The 17141-nt window shown below is 48.6% G+C and overlaps 1 protein-coding gene across 1 annotated transcript in view; it reads left to right on the forward strand.

Moving 5' to 3' along the window:
- Positions 1-2502: 2502 nt before the first annotated feature.
- Ptprh (protein tyrosine phosphatase receptor type H) overlaps positions 2503-17141 on the forward strand; it is a 31504-nt gene continuing 16865 nt past the window's right edge. The window contains exons 1-12 of the mRNA XM_051207121.1: positions 2503-2572; positions 3315-3348; positions 3915-4025; positions 5168-5434; positions 6575-6841; positions 7981-8247; positions 9387-9653; positions 10763-11059; positions 12200-12466; positions 13609-13875; positions 15028-15297; positions 16436-16702. Coding sequence (XP_051063078.1) covers positions 2513-2572; positions 3315-3348; positions 3915-4025; positions 5168-5434; positions 6575-6841; positions 7981-8247; positions 9387-9653; positions 10763-11059; positions 12200-12466; positions 13609-13875; positions 15028-15297; positions 16436-16702 — 2641 coding nt within the window. The 5' untranslated portion in view covers positions 2503-2512. The remainder of the gene's footprint in view (positions 2573-3314; positions 3349-3914; positions 4026-5167; positions 5435-6574; positions 6842-7980; positions 8248-9386; positions 9654-10762; positions 11060-12199; positions 12467-13608; positions 13876-15027; positions 15298-16435; positions 16703-17141) is intronic.

Here is a 17141-nt window from a genome sequence, read left to right on the forward strand (position 1 = left end):
GGAAGGGGAGTTGGGATGGGTAGGGGTGAGGTGGGAGGGGAGTTGGGATGGGTAGGGGTGAGGTGGGAGGGGAGTTGGGAACCCTGTTCTGGAGTTCAAAGTGCAGCGCTTGCATTATGACCCCTTGAGCCTTTCTTCCTCCTCTGACTCAGGAGCACTGTCAAAGTCCCAGATGTTCCCAGGATGGAGCAATGAACTCGAGTTCTCTCCCCACCCTTCCCCTTTGTGACTCTGCCCCATAAGTGAGAGGTGGTGGGAAAATGAAAAGGTCAAACATTTACTGTGCCCCAATATGTCAGAGCAGACGACATCTGCCCTATGGCCCTGTGGCCTTCGACCCCTGCTTTTCATATTCATCAAGCCTTGTCTCCCGGTGCTGGGGAGGGGGGGAGAGAGCCTTAGTAGACAGGTGTGAGCCTCCCAGGCAGGGTGAGCCAAGATGTGCACACTCCTGTTCACAGCGGCGTTTGGAGGAACTAACTCAACGAGGTGCACAAGACCTTCAGCAGCATAGTGAGTTCAAATCTGTCCCAAGAATAAAGCAGCCAGGGGCGGTGTGGCACTCTGGGGAAACAAAACAAAACAAAACAAAACACTGAGGTCGAGGCGAGTGTAGAACTCTGAGTTCAAGGCCAGCCTGATCTACACAGCAACTTCCTGACCAGACGGAGCTATGTGGTTGGCGAGACTCTGGAATTCAGCTGGTGGTCTGCGTGGTGGTGTGCACGAGGCCCTGGGTTCCATCTCGCGCACCACATAAGCCAGAAGTCCTGGTGGGTGATTGGACCCCAGCTCTCTGGAGGTGGAGGTGGTGACAGCAGTTAAGGTCATGGAGAGTCTGAGGGTTTGAGGCCAGCCTGGGGCATATAAGGCAGGGTCCTGTGTAGCCCAGGCTGGTCTCTCTCTGACCCTTGATCTTCCTCAGTGCCGGGACGACAGGTGTGATTACACACCTTGCTTTGATCTGGAACATACCACCCTCCAGCCTCAGCTTCTTGGGCACAGTGATAACAAGTGTGCAAAACCACACCCTCTGTGGTGAGATTTTCCAGGCAGGCAACCCTCTCTCTAATTCCCCATGGCTTGTTTACAATTGGCTGTGACCATTTTTCATAGAGGAGAAATCTGAGTCACCATGGGTTGAAGTCACCCTGTTAAGGTCACGGAAAGGCCCCGTGACAAGGCGCGTATGCAAATGTGAATAGTCTGCCAGGATGGGTTACAACCCAGGACTTCCTGGTGTGGACTGCTCCTGAGCTGAAGCGAAGTGGGGGACAGGGGTGAGGCTGCTGGAGGACAGCGGGAGGGTGTGCCTGTGCTGGGGACAGAAGACAGGGTAGACACACAAAGGGTAGGGTAGGGTGTGAGGGCACGGCTCACCTGAGACCGTTGCAAAGGTCTGTGGGAGGCGGGAAGAAGAGCTTTGTGTCAGGCTTAGCTCACCATGGGACACGAGATACAGCTTCCGGTTAGTCGAGGGTGTGAGTGTGTGCGTGTAAGTATGCATGTACGTGCATATGTGTTTATGTGTGTGAAATATGTGTGCATAATGTGGGTATGCATGTACACACGTATGTGTTTATGTGTACACGTGTGCATACATGTGGGTGTGCATGTACATGCCTATGTGTTTATGTGTATACGTGTGTGAAACGTGTGTGCATACATATGGGCATATATACATATATATGCATATATATGCTTATGCGTGTATACGTGTGTGGTTATATATATGTGTGTGTGTATATGAATCTAAATGTACATGTGTGTATGTGTGTATGTATGGATGTCTGTGTCTATGCATATGTCTATGTGTATATATGTGTTTGGAATATGTATACATACATGTGGGTATATATACATGCATATATGTAAGCATATGTATGCATATGCACACATGGATGGATGTGTATACTTATGTATATGTCTACGTATACATCTGTGTGTAAATGTATGTGATTGTATGTGTGTGTATGTGTTTAAGGGAGTTTCTGATTCTGTAGTCCTGACTTGCTTGTAATGTGCAGTAATCCTGCCTAAGTTTCCCCTCTCAAGTCACCTGGTTTTGGGCTAGCTGTGATGTGTCCCATTCACCAAGAGAGGACAGTCAGATGGACAGCATTGGCTCTGTCTAGTTTGGGCCTTTTTAACTCTGTGTGGCGCATTCACACACAGCGGGAGCCGACCTCTGTTTGCCTCGGGCATTAAAGGCAACTGAGTGGAGAGGAGGCTTCTGTGGTACAAAATGGGGTGAGCTGGGCACTGAGGACTCCAGCCAGGACCACAGAGAAGATGCTTAGGATGTCTGTGCTGGGGAGATTGAGAAGATAAGGGAGGAGGGTGAGGGGCAGGGCAGGGCCAGCTGGGCTCTCAAGCTCAGTGCTCTACTTCCTCCTCCGCCCATTTCAGCGTGAGCCTCTGGCCTCACCAATGGGCTGGCAAAGGGAAACTGAAGTTTAAAGTCCAACAGGTAGAGGTTCCAGACCGAGGACTCCTGTGTTCCCTGTGCAGGATGGGACACATGGCCAGAGCTGGTGGGAACCTTGGGGTCTGGGGGAGCTTGGTGCTACTGGTAAGTTCTCTCCTGCTCAGGGCTGAGCTGGGGTCCGAGGGAGGGAGGGAGGGATAGAAAGGGCATCTACATTTCAGAGATGGGAAGGGAGGTCCCGTGGCCAGGGCCTTGAAGAGGTAGGGGATGGTCACTAACTGGAGAGGGAGGGGAGCTCCGAGTTTGGAGGAATGTGGATGAGGCTTACCATACGGGAGTTGGGATGCTGTAGTGTATGCCATGACAGTGAACATGGGATCAGGCTGCTCACACACACAGCCCAGCCCTCCTCCCTCAGACCCAGAAGCTCAGTGCCTGCCCGCCCTCCTCCACACCCAGAGACCTAAGCTGTTTCCCAACTCCCTTTGCCCACAGTCTGTCTCCAGAGTTCATATTTGTTTTCTTCTTGTCTCTCTTGGTCCATGGCTATGTATGTATGTATGTATGTATGTATGTATGTATGTATGTATGTATGTATTTTCCCCCCAAAATTGAAAGTCCTTGTGTTATCTCTTGCCCTTATCCGGGAACCAACCTTGGTTGCCGCTTTCCGGGAGCTCCAACTCTGCCATGGATGACCGTCTCTCTAAGCAAGAGCACACCCATGTTGGGTTGACCTTTAACCCTGTCCCCACATTCCTCTCCTTGTCCAAGGTTGAAGGAGAGCTGGGAGACGGAGATCAAGAGATTCTCAGCCAGTAGCACCAGCCCCACCTCCCGATTTCACCTAGCTCAGCTAATTTTTTTCCTACCTGCACCCCTCTAGGTTCTGTACGGCTGCACTGTGGCCAGGGTGGCTGGTGAGTACAACCCTACGTGCAATCATTGTCCTTGCCGAGAGGTGACACCTCTGAGTCTGATGGCCCCTGGGGGGCTGAGGACAAGTCTAGTTTCTCAACTGGCGGCATTTGTATGTGGTAGCCAGAGCCTCCTGTCAGGTGTCTTCCTCTGTAAAAAGTACCTTCTGTCTTCTTACTGTATCTTAATTTATTTATTGCTCCTATATGTATGTTTTTGTGTACTCGCTCAATGTTGATACGGCTTCATATCCCAAGTCTGGAGTTCACTATGAGGCCCAGGCTGTCTTTGAACTTATGAATTCCTCCTGCCTCAGCCTCCCAAGGTATGAGACAGTAGGCACAAAATACATAGGTTTCACACATTAAGGGCATTTGGGAACAAATAACCATCCATTCTGCTCTATTTTCAGTTCTAAGCACAGTGAGCAACCTAAGGGTGGAATCTCAGACCACCAGCTCCATCAGCTTGAGGTGGGATGTCCCTGAGGACCACCCCTCCCAGGACCTCACCTACTGGGTCCAGTGCAGTAGAGAAGGTGGTAAAATTAACACCCGGAATACAACAGTCACCAATGTCACCGTGGATGGACTGGATCCTGGCTCTTCATATGAATGTTCTGTGTGGGTGGAAAGAGATGGAGTCAACAGCTCCACAGAGACTCTAAATGCCTCCACAGGTGAGAGCAGACACTATTTCCTTTCACACCCTTCCTATCCGTTTTCTGGCCTGGACCTCATGACCCTCCACAAGAACTTCCTACATGCCTGTGATGTAGATGTGCACCATGCCACCTCCTTGACTCTTTAAAAGGATTTTATCTACTTTTATTTTATGTATCTGAGTGCATTGTCTGCCCATGTCCATCGGGACCAGATGCATGCATGGTCCTTGGAGCCAGCAGAGGGGGGAGGGTCCATTAGAAGTCAGCAGACAGTTGTGAGCTTCCCCGGGATGCTGGGAGCAGAACCTGGGTCCTCAGCAACAGCAGGGAATGCTGTTGAGCGCTGAGCCATGTCTGCAGCCTCACATCTGGTCTCTGATCCCTGTGATGGAAATGGTATGTGCTTAGAGGGTGTTTGGGAGCCGACAGAGGAAGGTCCTGAAGAAGAAAGGAAGCCACATACTCACTCTCCAGTCTGTATCAGCCAACTTAGAACAAAGGAAAAGACAGGAGAAAGATGCCATTGATCTTCATGAGAGTTTTTTGTTTTTTTCTTCATTTTGATCCTTTGAAACATGGTGTCTCTATGGAGCCCTCACTGTCCTTCAACTCTGTTTAGACTAGACTGGCTTCCAACTCACAGAGATTCACCTGCACCTCCCTCCAAGTGCTGGGATATAAGGCCAGCGCCACAAATGCCAGATTTTATGAGATTTTTGATTCTCTCATTTGTACATTTTACCCCTAATTTATAAACACAATGGTCTGAGCTTGGAGGGACTTTTTTTTTCCCATTTTCCTCCTTTCTTCTTTCCTTGAACAGTATCTTACTATGTAGACCAGTTCTGGTCCCAAATGTGTAGCAATCCTCCTGCCTCACTTCCCAAGTACTAGATTTACAGACATGAGCCACCATGCCTTGCTAGGTCTGACATTCTTAATCCGGTGTTAAAATTTTCCCACCTCTGTGCACTGACTCTCACTGGCTTCCTAGTGTCAACTGTCACATTCTAAGAGCTCAAACAGGAAAAGGAAAGTGTGCTGCCATATTGGACATTCTAGGCTTCCATTAACCCAACTTTGCTACTGGGTTCTGAAGGGATAGAAAGTTGAGGACCAGGGTCAAGACCTCATGTCCCCTTCTGAATCCATTGCAGCTCCAAACCCAGTGAGAGACCTCAAGGTGAAATCTCAGACCACCAGCTCCATCAGCCTGAGGTGGGATGTCCCTGAGGACCACCCCTCCCAGGACCTCACCTACTGGGCCCACTGCAGAAAAGAAGGTGGTAAAATTAACACCCGGAATACAACAATCACCAATGTCACCGTGGATGGACTGGATCCTGGCTCTTCATATGAATGTTCTGTGTGGGTGGAAAGAGATGGAGTCAACAGCTCTACAGAGACTCTAAATGCCTCCACAGGTGAGAGCAGACACTATTTCCTTTCACACCCCTCCTATCCGTTTTCTGGCCTGGACCTCACCACCCTCCACAAGCACTTGCTACATGCCTGTGATGTAGATGTGCACCATGCCACCTCCTTGACTCTTTAAAAGGATTTCATCTACTTTTATTTTATGTATCTGAGTGCATTGTCTGCCCATGTCCATCGGGACCAGATGCATGCATGGTCCTTGGGGCCAGCAGAGGGGGGAGGGTCCATTAGAAGTCAGCAGACAGTTGTGAGCTTCCCCGGGATGCTGGGATCAGAACCTGGGCCCTCAGCAACAGCAGGGAATGCTATTGAGCGCTGAGCCATGTCTGCAGCCTCACATCTGGTCTCTGATCCCTGTGATGGAAATGGTATGTGCTTAGAGGGTGTTTGGGAGCCGACAGAGGAAGGTCTTGAAGAAGAAAGGAAGCCACATACTCACTCTCCAGTCCGTATCAGCCAACTTAGAACAAAGGAAAAGACAGGAGAAAGATGCCATTGATCTTCATGAGAGATTCTGTCTTCTTTTTGAATTTTTGAAGGTGTCTCTGGGTAGCCATGGGTGTCCTCCAACTCTCTTTAGACTAAGCTGGCCTCCAATGACCAGGTGTCACCTGCTTCTACCTCCCGGTACTGGGATTAAGGGCCAGCACTGCCACTGTCCAGCTTCATGAGATTTTTGAAAGATCTAGAACATCTCATTTGTACATGCAACCCACATTTCTAAAAGCAAGGAGGTTGGGGTTGGTAGGACAATTTTATTATATTTTTCCTCCTTTCTTCCTTCTTTGAACATGATCTTACTATATGGTTGATGGTAGTCTCCAATGTGTAGCAATCCTCCTGCCTCTGCTTCCCCTGAACTGAATTTACAGACATGATCCACCATGCCTTGCTAGGTCTGACATTCTTAATCCGGTGATAAAAATTTCCCACCTTTGTGCACTGACTCTCACTGGCTTCCTAGTGTCAACTGTCACATTCTAAGAGCTCAAACAGCAAAAGGAAAGTGTGCTGCCATATTGGACATTCTAGGCTTCCATTAACCCAACTTTGCTACTGGGTTCTGAAGGGATAGAAAGTTGAGGACCGGAGTCAAGACCTCATGTCCCCTTCTGTCTCCATTGCAGCTCCAAAACCAGTGAGAGACCTCAGGGTGGAATCTCAGACCACCAGCTCCATCAGCCTGAGGTGGGATGTCCCTGAGGACCACCCCTCCCAGGACCTCACCTACTGGGCCCAGTGCAGTAGAGAAGGTGGTAAAATTAACACCCGGAATACAACAGTCACCAATGTCGCTGTGGATGGACTGGATCCTGGCTCTTCATATGAATGTTCTGTGTGGGTGGAAAGAGATGGAGTCAACAGCTCCACAGAGACTCTAAATGCCTCCACAGGTGAGAGCAGACACTATTTCCTTTCACACCCCTCCTATCCATTTTCTGGCCTGGACCTCACCACCCTCCACAAGCACTTGCTACATGCCTGTGATGTAGATGTGCACCATGCCACCTCCTTGACTCTTTAAAAGGATTTCATCTACTTTATTTTATGTATCTGAGTGCATTGTCTGCCCATGTGCAAGGGTACCAGATGCATGCATGGTCCTTGGGGCCAGCAGAGGGGGAGGGTCCATTAGAAGTCAGCAGACAGTTGTGAGCTACCCCGGGATGCTGGGATCAGAACCTGGGCCCTCAGCAACAGGAGGGAATGCTGTTGAGCGCTGAGCCATGTCTGCAGCCTCACATCTGGTCTCTGATCCCTGTGATGGAAATGGTATGTGCTTAGAGGGTGTTTGGGAGCCGACAGAGGAAGGTCCTGAAGAAGAAAGGAAGCCACATACTCATTCTCCAGTCTGTATCAGCCAACTTAGAACAAAGGAAAAGACAGGAGAAAGATGCCATTGATCTTCATGAGAGTTTTTGGTTTTTTTCTTCATTTTGATCCTTTGAAACATGGTGTCTCTATGGAGCCCTCACTGTCCTTCAACTCTGTTTAGACTAGACTGGCTTCCAACTCACAGAGATTCACCTGCACCTCCCTCCAAGTGCTGGGATATAAGGCCAGCGCCACAAATGCCAGATTTTATGAGATTTTTGAATCTCTCATTTGTACATTTTACCCCTAATTTATAAACACAATGGTCTGAGCTTGGAGGGACATTTTTTTCCCATTTTCCTCCTTTCTTCTTTCCTTGAACAGTATCTTACTATGTAGACCAGTTCTGGTCCCAAATGTGTAGCAATCCTCCTGCCTCACTTCCCAAGTACTAGATTTAGAGACATGAGCCACCATGCCTTGCTAGGTCTGACATTCTTAATCCGGTGATAAAATTTTCCCACCTCTGTGCACTGACTCTCACTGGCTTCCTAGTGTCAACCGTCACATTCTAAGAGCTTAAACAGCAAAAGGAAAGTGTGCTGCCATATTGGACATTCTAGGTTTCCATTAACCCAACTTTGCTACTGGGTTCTGAAGGGATAGAAAGTTGAGGACCAGGGTCAAGACCTCATGTCCCCTTCTGTCTCCATTGCAGCTCCAAACCCAGTGAGAGACCTCAGGGTGGAATCTCAGACCACCAGCTCCATCAGCCTGAGCTGGGATGTCCCTGATGACCACCCCTCGCAGGACCTCACCTACTGGGCCCAGTGCAGTAAAGAAGGTGTGGAAAGTAGGAATCCAAGCACAAGAGACACCAATGTCACCGTGGATGGACTGGATCCTGGCTCTTCATATGAATGTTCTGTGTGGGTGGAAAGAGATGGAGTCAACAGCTCCACAGAGACTCTAAATGCCTCCACAGGTGAGAGCAGACACTATTTCCTTTCACACCCTTCCTATCCGTTTTCTGGCCTGGACCTCATGACCCTCCACAAGAACTTCCTACATGCCTGTGATGTAGATGTGCACCATGCCACCTCCTTGACTCTTTAAAAGGATTTCATCTACTTTATTTTATGTATCTGAGTGCATTGTCTGCCCATGTGCAAGGGTACCAGATGCATGCATGGTCCTTGGGGCCAGCAGAGGGGGGAGGGTCCATTAGAAGTCAGCAGACAGTTGTGAGCTACCCCGGGATGCTGGGATCAGAACCTGGGCCCTCAGCAACAGGAGGGAATGCTGTTGAGCGCTGAGCCATGTCTGCAGCCTCACATCTGGTCTCTGATCCCTGTGATGGAAATGGTATGTGCTTAGAGGGTGTTTGGGAGCCGACAGAGGAAGGTCCTGAAGAAGAAAGGAAGCCACATACTCATTCTCCAGTCTGTATCAGCCAACTTAGAACAAAGGAAAAGACAGGAGAAAGATGCCATTGATCTTCATGAGAGTTTTTGGTTTTTTCTTCATTTTGATCCTTTGAAACATGGTGTCTCTATGGAGCCCTCACTGTCCTTCAACTCTGTTTAGACTAGACTGGCTTCCAACTCACAGAGATTCACCTGCACCTCCCTCCAAGTGCTGGGATATAAGGCCAGCGCCACAAATGCCAGATTTTATGAGATTTTTGAATCTCTCATTTGTACATTTTACCCCTAATTTATAAACACAATGGTCTGAGCTTGGAGGGACATTTTTTTCCCATTTTCCTCCTTTCTTCTTTCCTTGAACAGTATCTTACTATGTAGACCAGTTCTGGTCCCAAATGTGTAGCAATCCTCCTGCCTCACTTCCCAAGTACTAGATTTAGAGACATGAGCCACCATGCCTTGCTAGGTCTGACATTCTTAATCCGGTGATAAAATTTTCCCACCTCTGTGCACTGACTCTCACTGGCTTCCTAGTGTCAACCGTCACATTCTAAGAGCTTAAACAGCAAAAGGAAAGTGTGCTGCCATATTGGACATTCTAGGTTTCCATTAACCCAACTTTGCTACTGGGTTCTGAAGGGATAGAAAGTTGAGGACCAGGGTCAAGACCTCATGTCCCCTTCTGTCTCCATTGCAGCTCCAAACCCAGTGAGAGACCTCAGGGTGGAATCTCAGACCACCAGCTCCATCAGTCTGAGCTGGGATGTCCCTGATGACCACCCCTCGCAGGACCTCACCTACTGGGCCCAGTGCAGTAAAGAAGGTGTGGAAAGTAGGAATCCAAGCACAAGAGACAACAATGTCACCGTGGATGGACTGGATCCTGGCTCTTCATATGAATGTTCTGTGTGGGTGGAAAGAGATGGAGTCAACAGCTCCACAGAGACTCTAAATGCCTCCACAGGTGAGAGCAGACACTATTTCCTTTCACACCCTTCCTATCCATTTTCTGGCCTGGACCTCATGACCCTCCACAAGCACTTCCTACATGCCTGTGTTATAGCTGTGTACCATGCCACCTCCTTGACTCTTTAAAAGGATTTCATCTACTTTTATTTTATGTATCTGAGTGCATTGTCTGCCATGTCCATCAGGACCAGATGCATGCATGGTCCTTGGGGCCAGCAGAGGGGGGAGGGTCCATTAGAAGTTAGCAGACAGTTGTGAGCTACCCCGGGATGCTGGGATCAGAACCTGGGTCCTCAGCAACAGCAAGGAATGCTGTTGAGCGCTTAGCCATGTCTGCAGCCTCACATCTGGTCTCTGATCCCTGTGATGGAAATGGTATGTGCTTAGAGGGTGTTTGGGAGCCGACAGAGGAAGGTCCTGAAGAAGAAAGGGAGCCACATACTCACTCTCTAGTGTGTATCAGCCAACTTAGAACAAAGGAAAAGACAGGAGAAAGATGCTATTGATCTTCATGAGAGATTCTGTCTTCTTTTTGAATTTTTGAAGGTGTCTCTGGGTAGCCATGGGTGTCCTCCATCTCTCTTTAGACTAAGCTGGCCTCCAACGACCAGGTGTCACCTGCTTCTACCTCCTGGTACTGGGATTAAAGGCCAGGACTGCCACTGTCCAGCTTCATGTGATTTTTGTAAGATCTAGAACATCTCATTTGTACATGCAACACACATTTCTAAAAGCAAGGAGGTTGGGGTTGGTAGGACAATTTTATTATGTTTTTCCTCCTTTCTTCCTTCTTTGAACATGATCTTACTATATGGTTGATGGTAGTCTCCAATGTGTAGCAATCCCCCTGCCTCTGCTTCCCCTGAACTGAATTTACAGACATGAGCCACCATGCCTTGCTAGGTCTGACATTCTTAATCCAGTGTTAAAATTTTCCCACCTCTGTGCACTGACTCTCACTGGCTTCCTAGTGTCAACTGTCACATTCTAAGAGCTCAAACAGCAAAAGGAAAGTGTGCTGCCATATTGGACATTCTAGGTTTCCATTAACCCAACTTTGCTACTGGGTTCTGAAGGGATAGAAAGTTGAGGACCAGGGTCAAGACCTCATGTCCCCTTGTGTCTCCATTGCAGCTCCAAACCCAGTGAGAGACCTCAAGGTGAAATCTCAGACCACCAGCTCCATCAGCCTGAGGTGGGATGTCCCTGAGGGCCACCCCTCCCAGGACCTAACCTACTGGGCCCAGTGCAGTAGAGAAGGTGCGGAAAGTAGGAATCCAAGCACAAGAGACACCAATGTCACCGTGGATGGACTGGATCCTGGCTCTTTATATGAATGTTCTGTGTGGGTGGAAAGAGATGGAGTCAACAGCTCCACAGAGACTCTAAATGCCTCCACAGGTGAGAGAAGACACTATTTCCTTTCACACCCCTCCTATCCGTTTTCTGGCCTGGATCTCACCACCCTCCACCAGCACTTCCTACATGCCTGTGTTATAGCTGTGTACCATGACACCTCCTTGACCCTTTAAAAGGATTTCATCTACTTTTATTTTATGTATCTGAGTGCATTGTCTGCCCATGTCCATCAGGACCAGATGCATGCATGGTCCTTGGGGCCAGCAGAGGGGGGAGGGTCCATTAGAAGTTAGCAGATAGTTGTGAGCTACCCCGGGATGCTGGGATCAGAACCTGGGTCCTCAGCAACAGCAGGGAATGCTGTTGAGCGCTGAGCCATATCTGCAGCCTCACATCTGGTCTCTGATCCCTGTGATGGAAATGGTATGTGCTTAGAGGGTGTTTGGGAGCCGACAGAGGAAGGTCCTGAAGAAGAAAGGGAGCCACATACTCACTCTCTAGTGTGTATCAGCCAACTTAGAACAAAGGAAAAGACAGGAGAAAGATGCTATTGATCTTCATGAGAGATTCTGTCTTCTTTTTGAATTTTTGAAGGTGTCTCTGGGTAGCCATGGGTGTCCTCCATCTCTCTTTAGACTAAGCTGGCCTCCAACGACCAGGTGTCACCTGCTTCTACCTCCTGGTACTGGGATTAAAGGCCAGGACTGCCACTGTCCAGCTTCATGTGATTTTTGTAAGATCTAGAACATCTCATTTGTACATGCAACACACATTTCTAAAAGCAAGGAGGTTGGGGTTGGTAGGACAATTTTATTATGTTTTTCCTCCTTTCTTCCTTCTTTGAACATGATCTTACTATATGGTTGATGGTAGTCTCCAATGTGTAGCAATCCCCCTGCCTCTGCTTCCCCTGAACTGAATTTACAGACATGAGCCACCATGCCTTGCTAGGTCTGACATTCTTAATCCAGTGTTAAAATTTTCCCACCTCTGTGCACTGACTCTCACTGGCTTCCTAGTGTCAACTGTCACATTCTAAGAGCTCAAACAGCAAAAGGAAAGTGTGCTGCCATATTGGACATTCTAGGTTTCCATTAACCCAACTTTGCTACTGGGTTCTGAAGGGATAGAAAGTTGAGGACCAGGGTCAAGACCTCATGTCCCCTTGTGTCTCCATTGCAGCTCCAAACCCAGTGAGAGACCTCAAGGTGAAATCTCAGACCACCAGCTCCATCAGCCTGAGGTGGGATGTCCCTGAGGGCCACCCCTCCCAGGACCTAACCTACTGGGCCCACTGCAGTAGAGAAGGTTCGGAAAGTAGGAATCCAAGCACAAGAGACACCAATGTCACCGTGGATGGACTGGATCCTGGCTCTTTATATGAATGTTCTGTGTGGGTGGAAAGAGATGGAGTCAACAGCTCCACAGAGACTCTAAATGCCTCCACAGGTGAGAGAAGACACTATTTCCTTTCACACCCCTCCTATCCGTTTTCTGGCCTGGATCTCACCACCCTCCTACCAGCACTTCCTACATGCCTGTGTTATAGCTGTGTACCATGACACCTCCTTGACCCTTTAAAAGGATTTCATCTACTTTTATTTTATGTATCTGAGTGCATTGTCTGCCATGTCCATCAGGACCAGATGCATGCATGGTCCTTGGGGTCAGCAGAGGGGGGAGGGTCCATTAGAAGTTAGCAGACAGTTGTGAGCTACCCCGGGATGCTGGGATCAGAACCTGGGTCCTCAGCAACAGCAGGGAATGCTGTTGAGCGCTGAGCCATGTCTGCAGCCTCACATCTGGTCTCTGATCCCTGTGATGGAAATGGTATGTGCTTAGAGGGTGTTTGGGAGCCGACAGAGGAAGGTCCTGAAGAAGAAAGGAAGCCACATACTCACTCTCCAGTCTGTATCAGCCAACTTAGAACAAAGGAAAAGACAGGAGAAAGATGCCATTGATCTTCATGAGAGTTTTTGGTTTTTTTCTTCATTTTGATCCTTTGAAACATGGTGTCTCTATGGAGCCCTCACTGTCCTTCAACTCTGTTTAGACTAGACTGGCTTCCAACTCACAGAGATTCACCTGCACCTCTCTCCAAGTGCTGGGATATAAGGCCAGCGCCACAAATGCCAGATTTTATGAGATTTTTGATTCTCTCATTTGTACATTTTACCCCTAATTTATAAACACAATGGTCTGAGCTTGGAGGGACATTTTTTTTCCCATTTTCCTCCTTTCTTCTTTCCTTGAACAGTATCTTACTATGTAGACCAGTTCTGGTCCCAAATGTGTAGCAATCCTCCTGCCTCACTTCCCAAGTACTAGATTTACAGACATGAGCCACCATGCCTTGCTAGGTCTGACATTCTTAATCCGGTGATAAAAATTTCCCACCTTTGTGCACTGACTCTCACTGGCTTCCTAGTGTCAACTGTCACATTCTAAGAGCTCAAACAGCAAAAGGAAAGTGTGCTGCCATATTGGACATTCTAGGCTTCCATTAACCCAACTTTGCTACTGGGTTCTGAAGGGATAGAAAGTTGAGGACCGGAGTCAAGACCTCATGTCCCCTTCTGTCTCCATTGCAGCTCCAAAACCAGTGAGAGACCTCAGGGTGGAATCTCAGACCACCAGCTCCATCAGCCTGAGGTGGGATGTCCCTGAGGACCACCCCTCCCAGGACCTCACCTACTGGGCCCAGTGCAGTAGAGAAGGTGGTAAAATTAACACCCGGAATACAACAGTCACCAATGTCGCTGTGGATGGACTGGATCCTGGCTCTTCATATGAATGTTCTGTGTGGGTGGAAAGAGATGGAGTCAACAGCTCCACAGAGACTCTAAATGCCTCCACAGGTGAGAGCAGACACTATTTCCTTTCACACCCCTCCTATCCATTTTCTGGCCTGGACCTCACCACCCTCCACAAGCACTTGCTACATGCCTGTGATGTAGATGTGCACCATGCCACCTCCTTGACTCTTTAAAAGGATTTCATCTACTTTATTTTATGTATCTGAGTGCATTGTCTGCCCATGTGCAAGGGTACCAGATGCATGCATGGTCCTTGGGGCCAGCAGAGGGGGGAGGGTCCATTAGAAGTCAGCAGACAGTTGTGAGCTACCCCGGGATGCTGGGATCAGAACCTGGGCCCTCAGCAACAGGAGGGAATGCTGTTGAGCGCTGAGCCATGTCTGCAGCCTCACATCTGGTCTCTGATCCCTGTGATGGAAATGGTATGTGCTTAGAGGGTGTTTGGGAGCCGACAGAGGAAGGTCCTGAAGAAGAAAGGAAGCCACATACTCATTCTCCAGTCTGTATCAGCCAACTTAGAACAAAGGAAAAGACAGGAGAAAGATGCCATTGATCTTCATGAGAGTTTTTGGTTTTTTTCTTCATTTTGATCCTTTGAAACATGGTGTCTCTATGGAGCCCTCACTGTCCTTCAACTCTGTTTAGACTAGACTGGCTTCCAACTCACCAGAGATTCACCTGCACCTCCCTCCAAGTGCTGGGATATAAGGCCAGCACGCCACAAATGCCAGATTTTATGAGATTTTTGAAAGATCAGCTCTCATTTGTACATTTTACCCCTAATTTATAAACACAAGTGGTCTGAGCTTGGTAGGACAATTTTTTTCCCATTTTCCTCCTTTCTTCTTTCCTTGAACAGTATCTTACTATGTAGACCAGTTCTGGTCCCAAATGTGTAGCAATCCTCCTGCCTCTACTTCCCAAGTACTGGATTTAGAGACATGAGCCACCATGCCTTGCTAGGTCTGACATTCTTAATCCGGTGATAAAATTTTCCCACCTCTGTGCACTGACTCTCACTGGCTTCCTAGTGTCAACTGTCACATTCTAAGAGCTTAAACAGCAAAAGGAAAGTGTGCTGCCATATTGGACATTCTAGGTTTCCATTAACCCAACTTTGCTACTGGGTTCTGAAGGGATAGAAAGTTGAGGACCAGGGTCAAGACCTCATGTCCCCTTCTGTCTCCATTGCAGCTCCAAACCCAGTGAGAGACCTCAGGGTGGAATCTCAGACCACCAGCTCCATCAGTCTGAGCTGGGATGTCCCTGATGACCACCCCTCCCAGGACCTCACCTACTGGGCCCAGTGCAGTAAAGAAGGTGTGGAAAGTACCCGGAATCCAAGCACAAGAGACAACAATGTCACCGTGGATGGACTGGATCCTGGCTCTTCATATGAATGTTCTGTGTGGGTGGAAAGAGATGGAGTCAACAGCTCCACAGAGACTCTAAATGCCTCCACAGGTGAGAGCAGACACTATTTCCTTTCACACCCTTCCTATCCGTTTTCTGGCCTGGACCTCATGACCCTCCACAAGAACTTCCTACATGCCTGTGATGTAGATGTGCACCATGCCACCTCCTTGACTCTTTAAAAGGATTTCATCTACTCTTATTTTATGTATCTGAGTGCATTGTCTGCCCATGTCCATTGGGACCAGATGCATGCATGGTCCTTGGGGCCAGCAGATGGGGGAGGGTCCATTAGAAGTTAGCAGACAGTTTAGCTTCCCCGGGATGCTGGGAGCAGAACCTGGGTCCTCAGCAACAGCAGGGAATGCTGTTGAGCGCTGAGCCATGTCTGCAGCCTCACATCTGGTCTCTGATCCCTGTGATGGAAATGGTATGTGCTTAGAGGGTGTTTGGGAGCCGACAGAGGAAGGTCCTGAAGAAGAAAGGGAGCCACATACTCACTCTCCAGTCTGTATCAGCCAACTTAGAACAAAGGAAAAGACAGGAGAAAGATGCCATTGATCTTCATGAGAGATTCTGTCTTCTTTTTGAATTTTTGAAGGTGTCTCTGGGTAGCCATGGGTGTCCTCCATCTCTCTTTAGACTAAGCTGGCCTCCAATGACCAGGTGTCACCTGCTTCTACCTCCCGGTACTGGGATTAAGGGCCAGCACTGCCACTGTCCAGCTTCATGAGATTTTTGAAAGATCTAGAACATCTCATTTGTACATGCAACCCACATTTCTAAAAGCAAGGAGGTTGGGGTTGGTAGGACAATTTTATTATATTCTTCCTCCTTTCTTCCTTCTTTGAAAGTGATCTTACTATATGGTTGGCTGCAGTCTCCAATGTGTAGCAATCCTCCTGCCTCTGCTTCCCCTGAACTGAATTTACAGACATGAGCCACCATGCCTTGCTAGGTCTGACAATCTTAATCCATTGATAAAATTTTCCCACCTCTGTGCACTGACTCTCACTGGCTTCCTAGTGTCAACTGTCACATTCTAAGAGCTTAAACAGCAAAAGGACAGTGCGCTGCCATATTGGACATTCTAGGTTTCCATTAACCCAACTTTGCTACTGGGTTCTGAAGGGATAGAAAGTTGAGGACCAGGGTCAAGACCTCATGTCCCCTTCTGTCTCCATTGCAGCTCCAAGACCAGTGAGAGACCTCAGGCTGGAATCTCAGACCACCAGCTCCATCAGCCTGAGGTGGGATGTCCCTGAGGGCCACCTCTCCCAGGACCTCACCTACTGGGCCCAGTGCAGTAGAGAAGGTGCGGAAAGTAGGAATCCAAGCACAACAGTCACCAACGTCACCGTGGATGGACTGGATCCTGGCTCTTCATATGAATGTTCTGTGTGGGTGGAAAGAGATGGAGTCAACAGCTCCACAGAGACTCTAAATGCCTCCACAGGTGAGAGCAGACACTATTTCCGTTCACACCCTTCCTATCCATTTTCTGGCCTGGACCTCACCACCCTCCACAAGAACTTCCTACATGCCTGTGATGTAGATATGCACCATGCCACCTCCTTGACCCTTTAAAAGGATTTCATCTACTTTTATTTTATGTATCTGAGTGCATTGTCTGCCATGTCCATCAGGACCAGATGCATGCATGGTCCTTGGGGCCAGCCGAGGGGGGAGGGTCCATTAGAAGTTAGCAGACAGTTGTGAGCTACCCCGGGATGCTGGGATCAGAACCTGGGTCCTCAGCAACAGCAAGGAATGCTGTTGAGCGCTTAGCCATGTCTGCAGCCTCACATCTGGTCTCTGATCCCTGTGATGGAAATGGTATGTGCTTAGAGGGTGTTTGGGAGCCGACAGAGGAAGGTCCTGAAGAAGAAAGGGAG

Source organism: Phodopus roborovskii, unplaced genomic scaffold (assembly GCF_943737965.1).
Source record: "Phodopus roborovskii unplaced genomic scaffold, PHOROB, whole genome shotgun sequence".
NCBI lineage: Eukaryota > Metazoa > Chordata > Mammalia > Rodentia > Cricetidae > Phodopus > Phodopus roborovskii.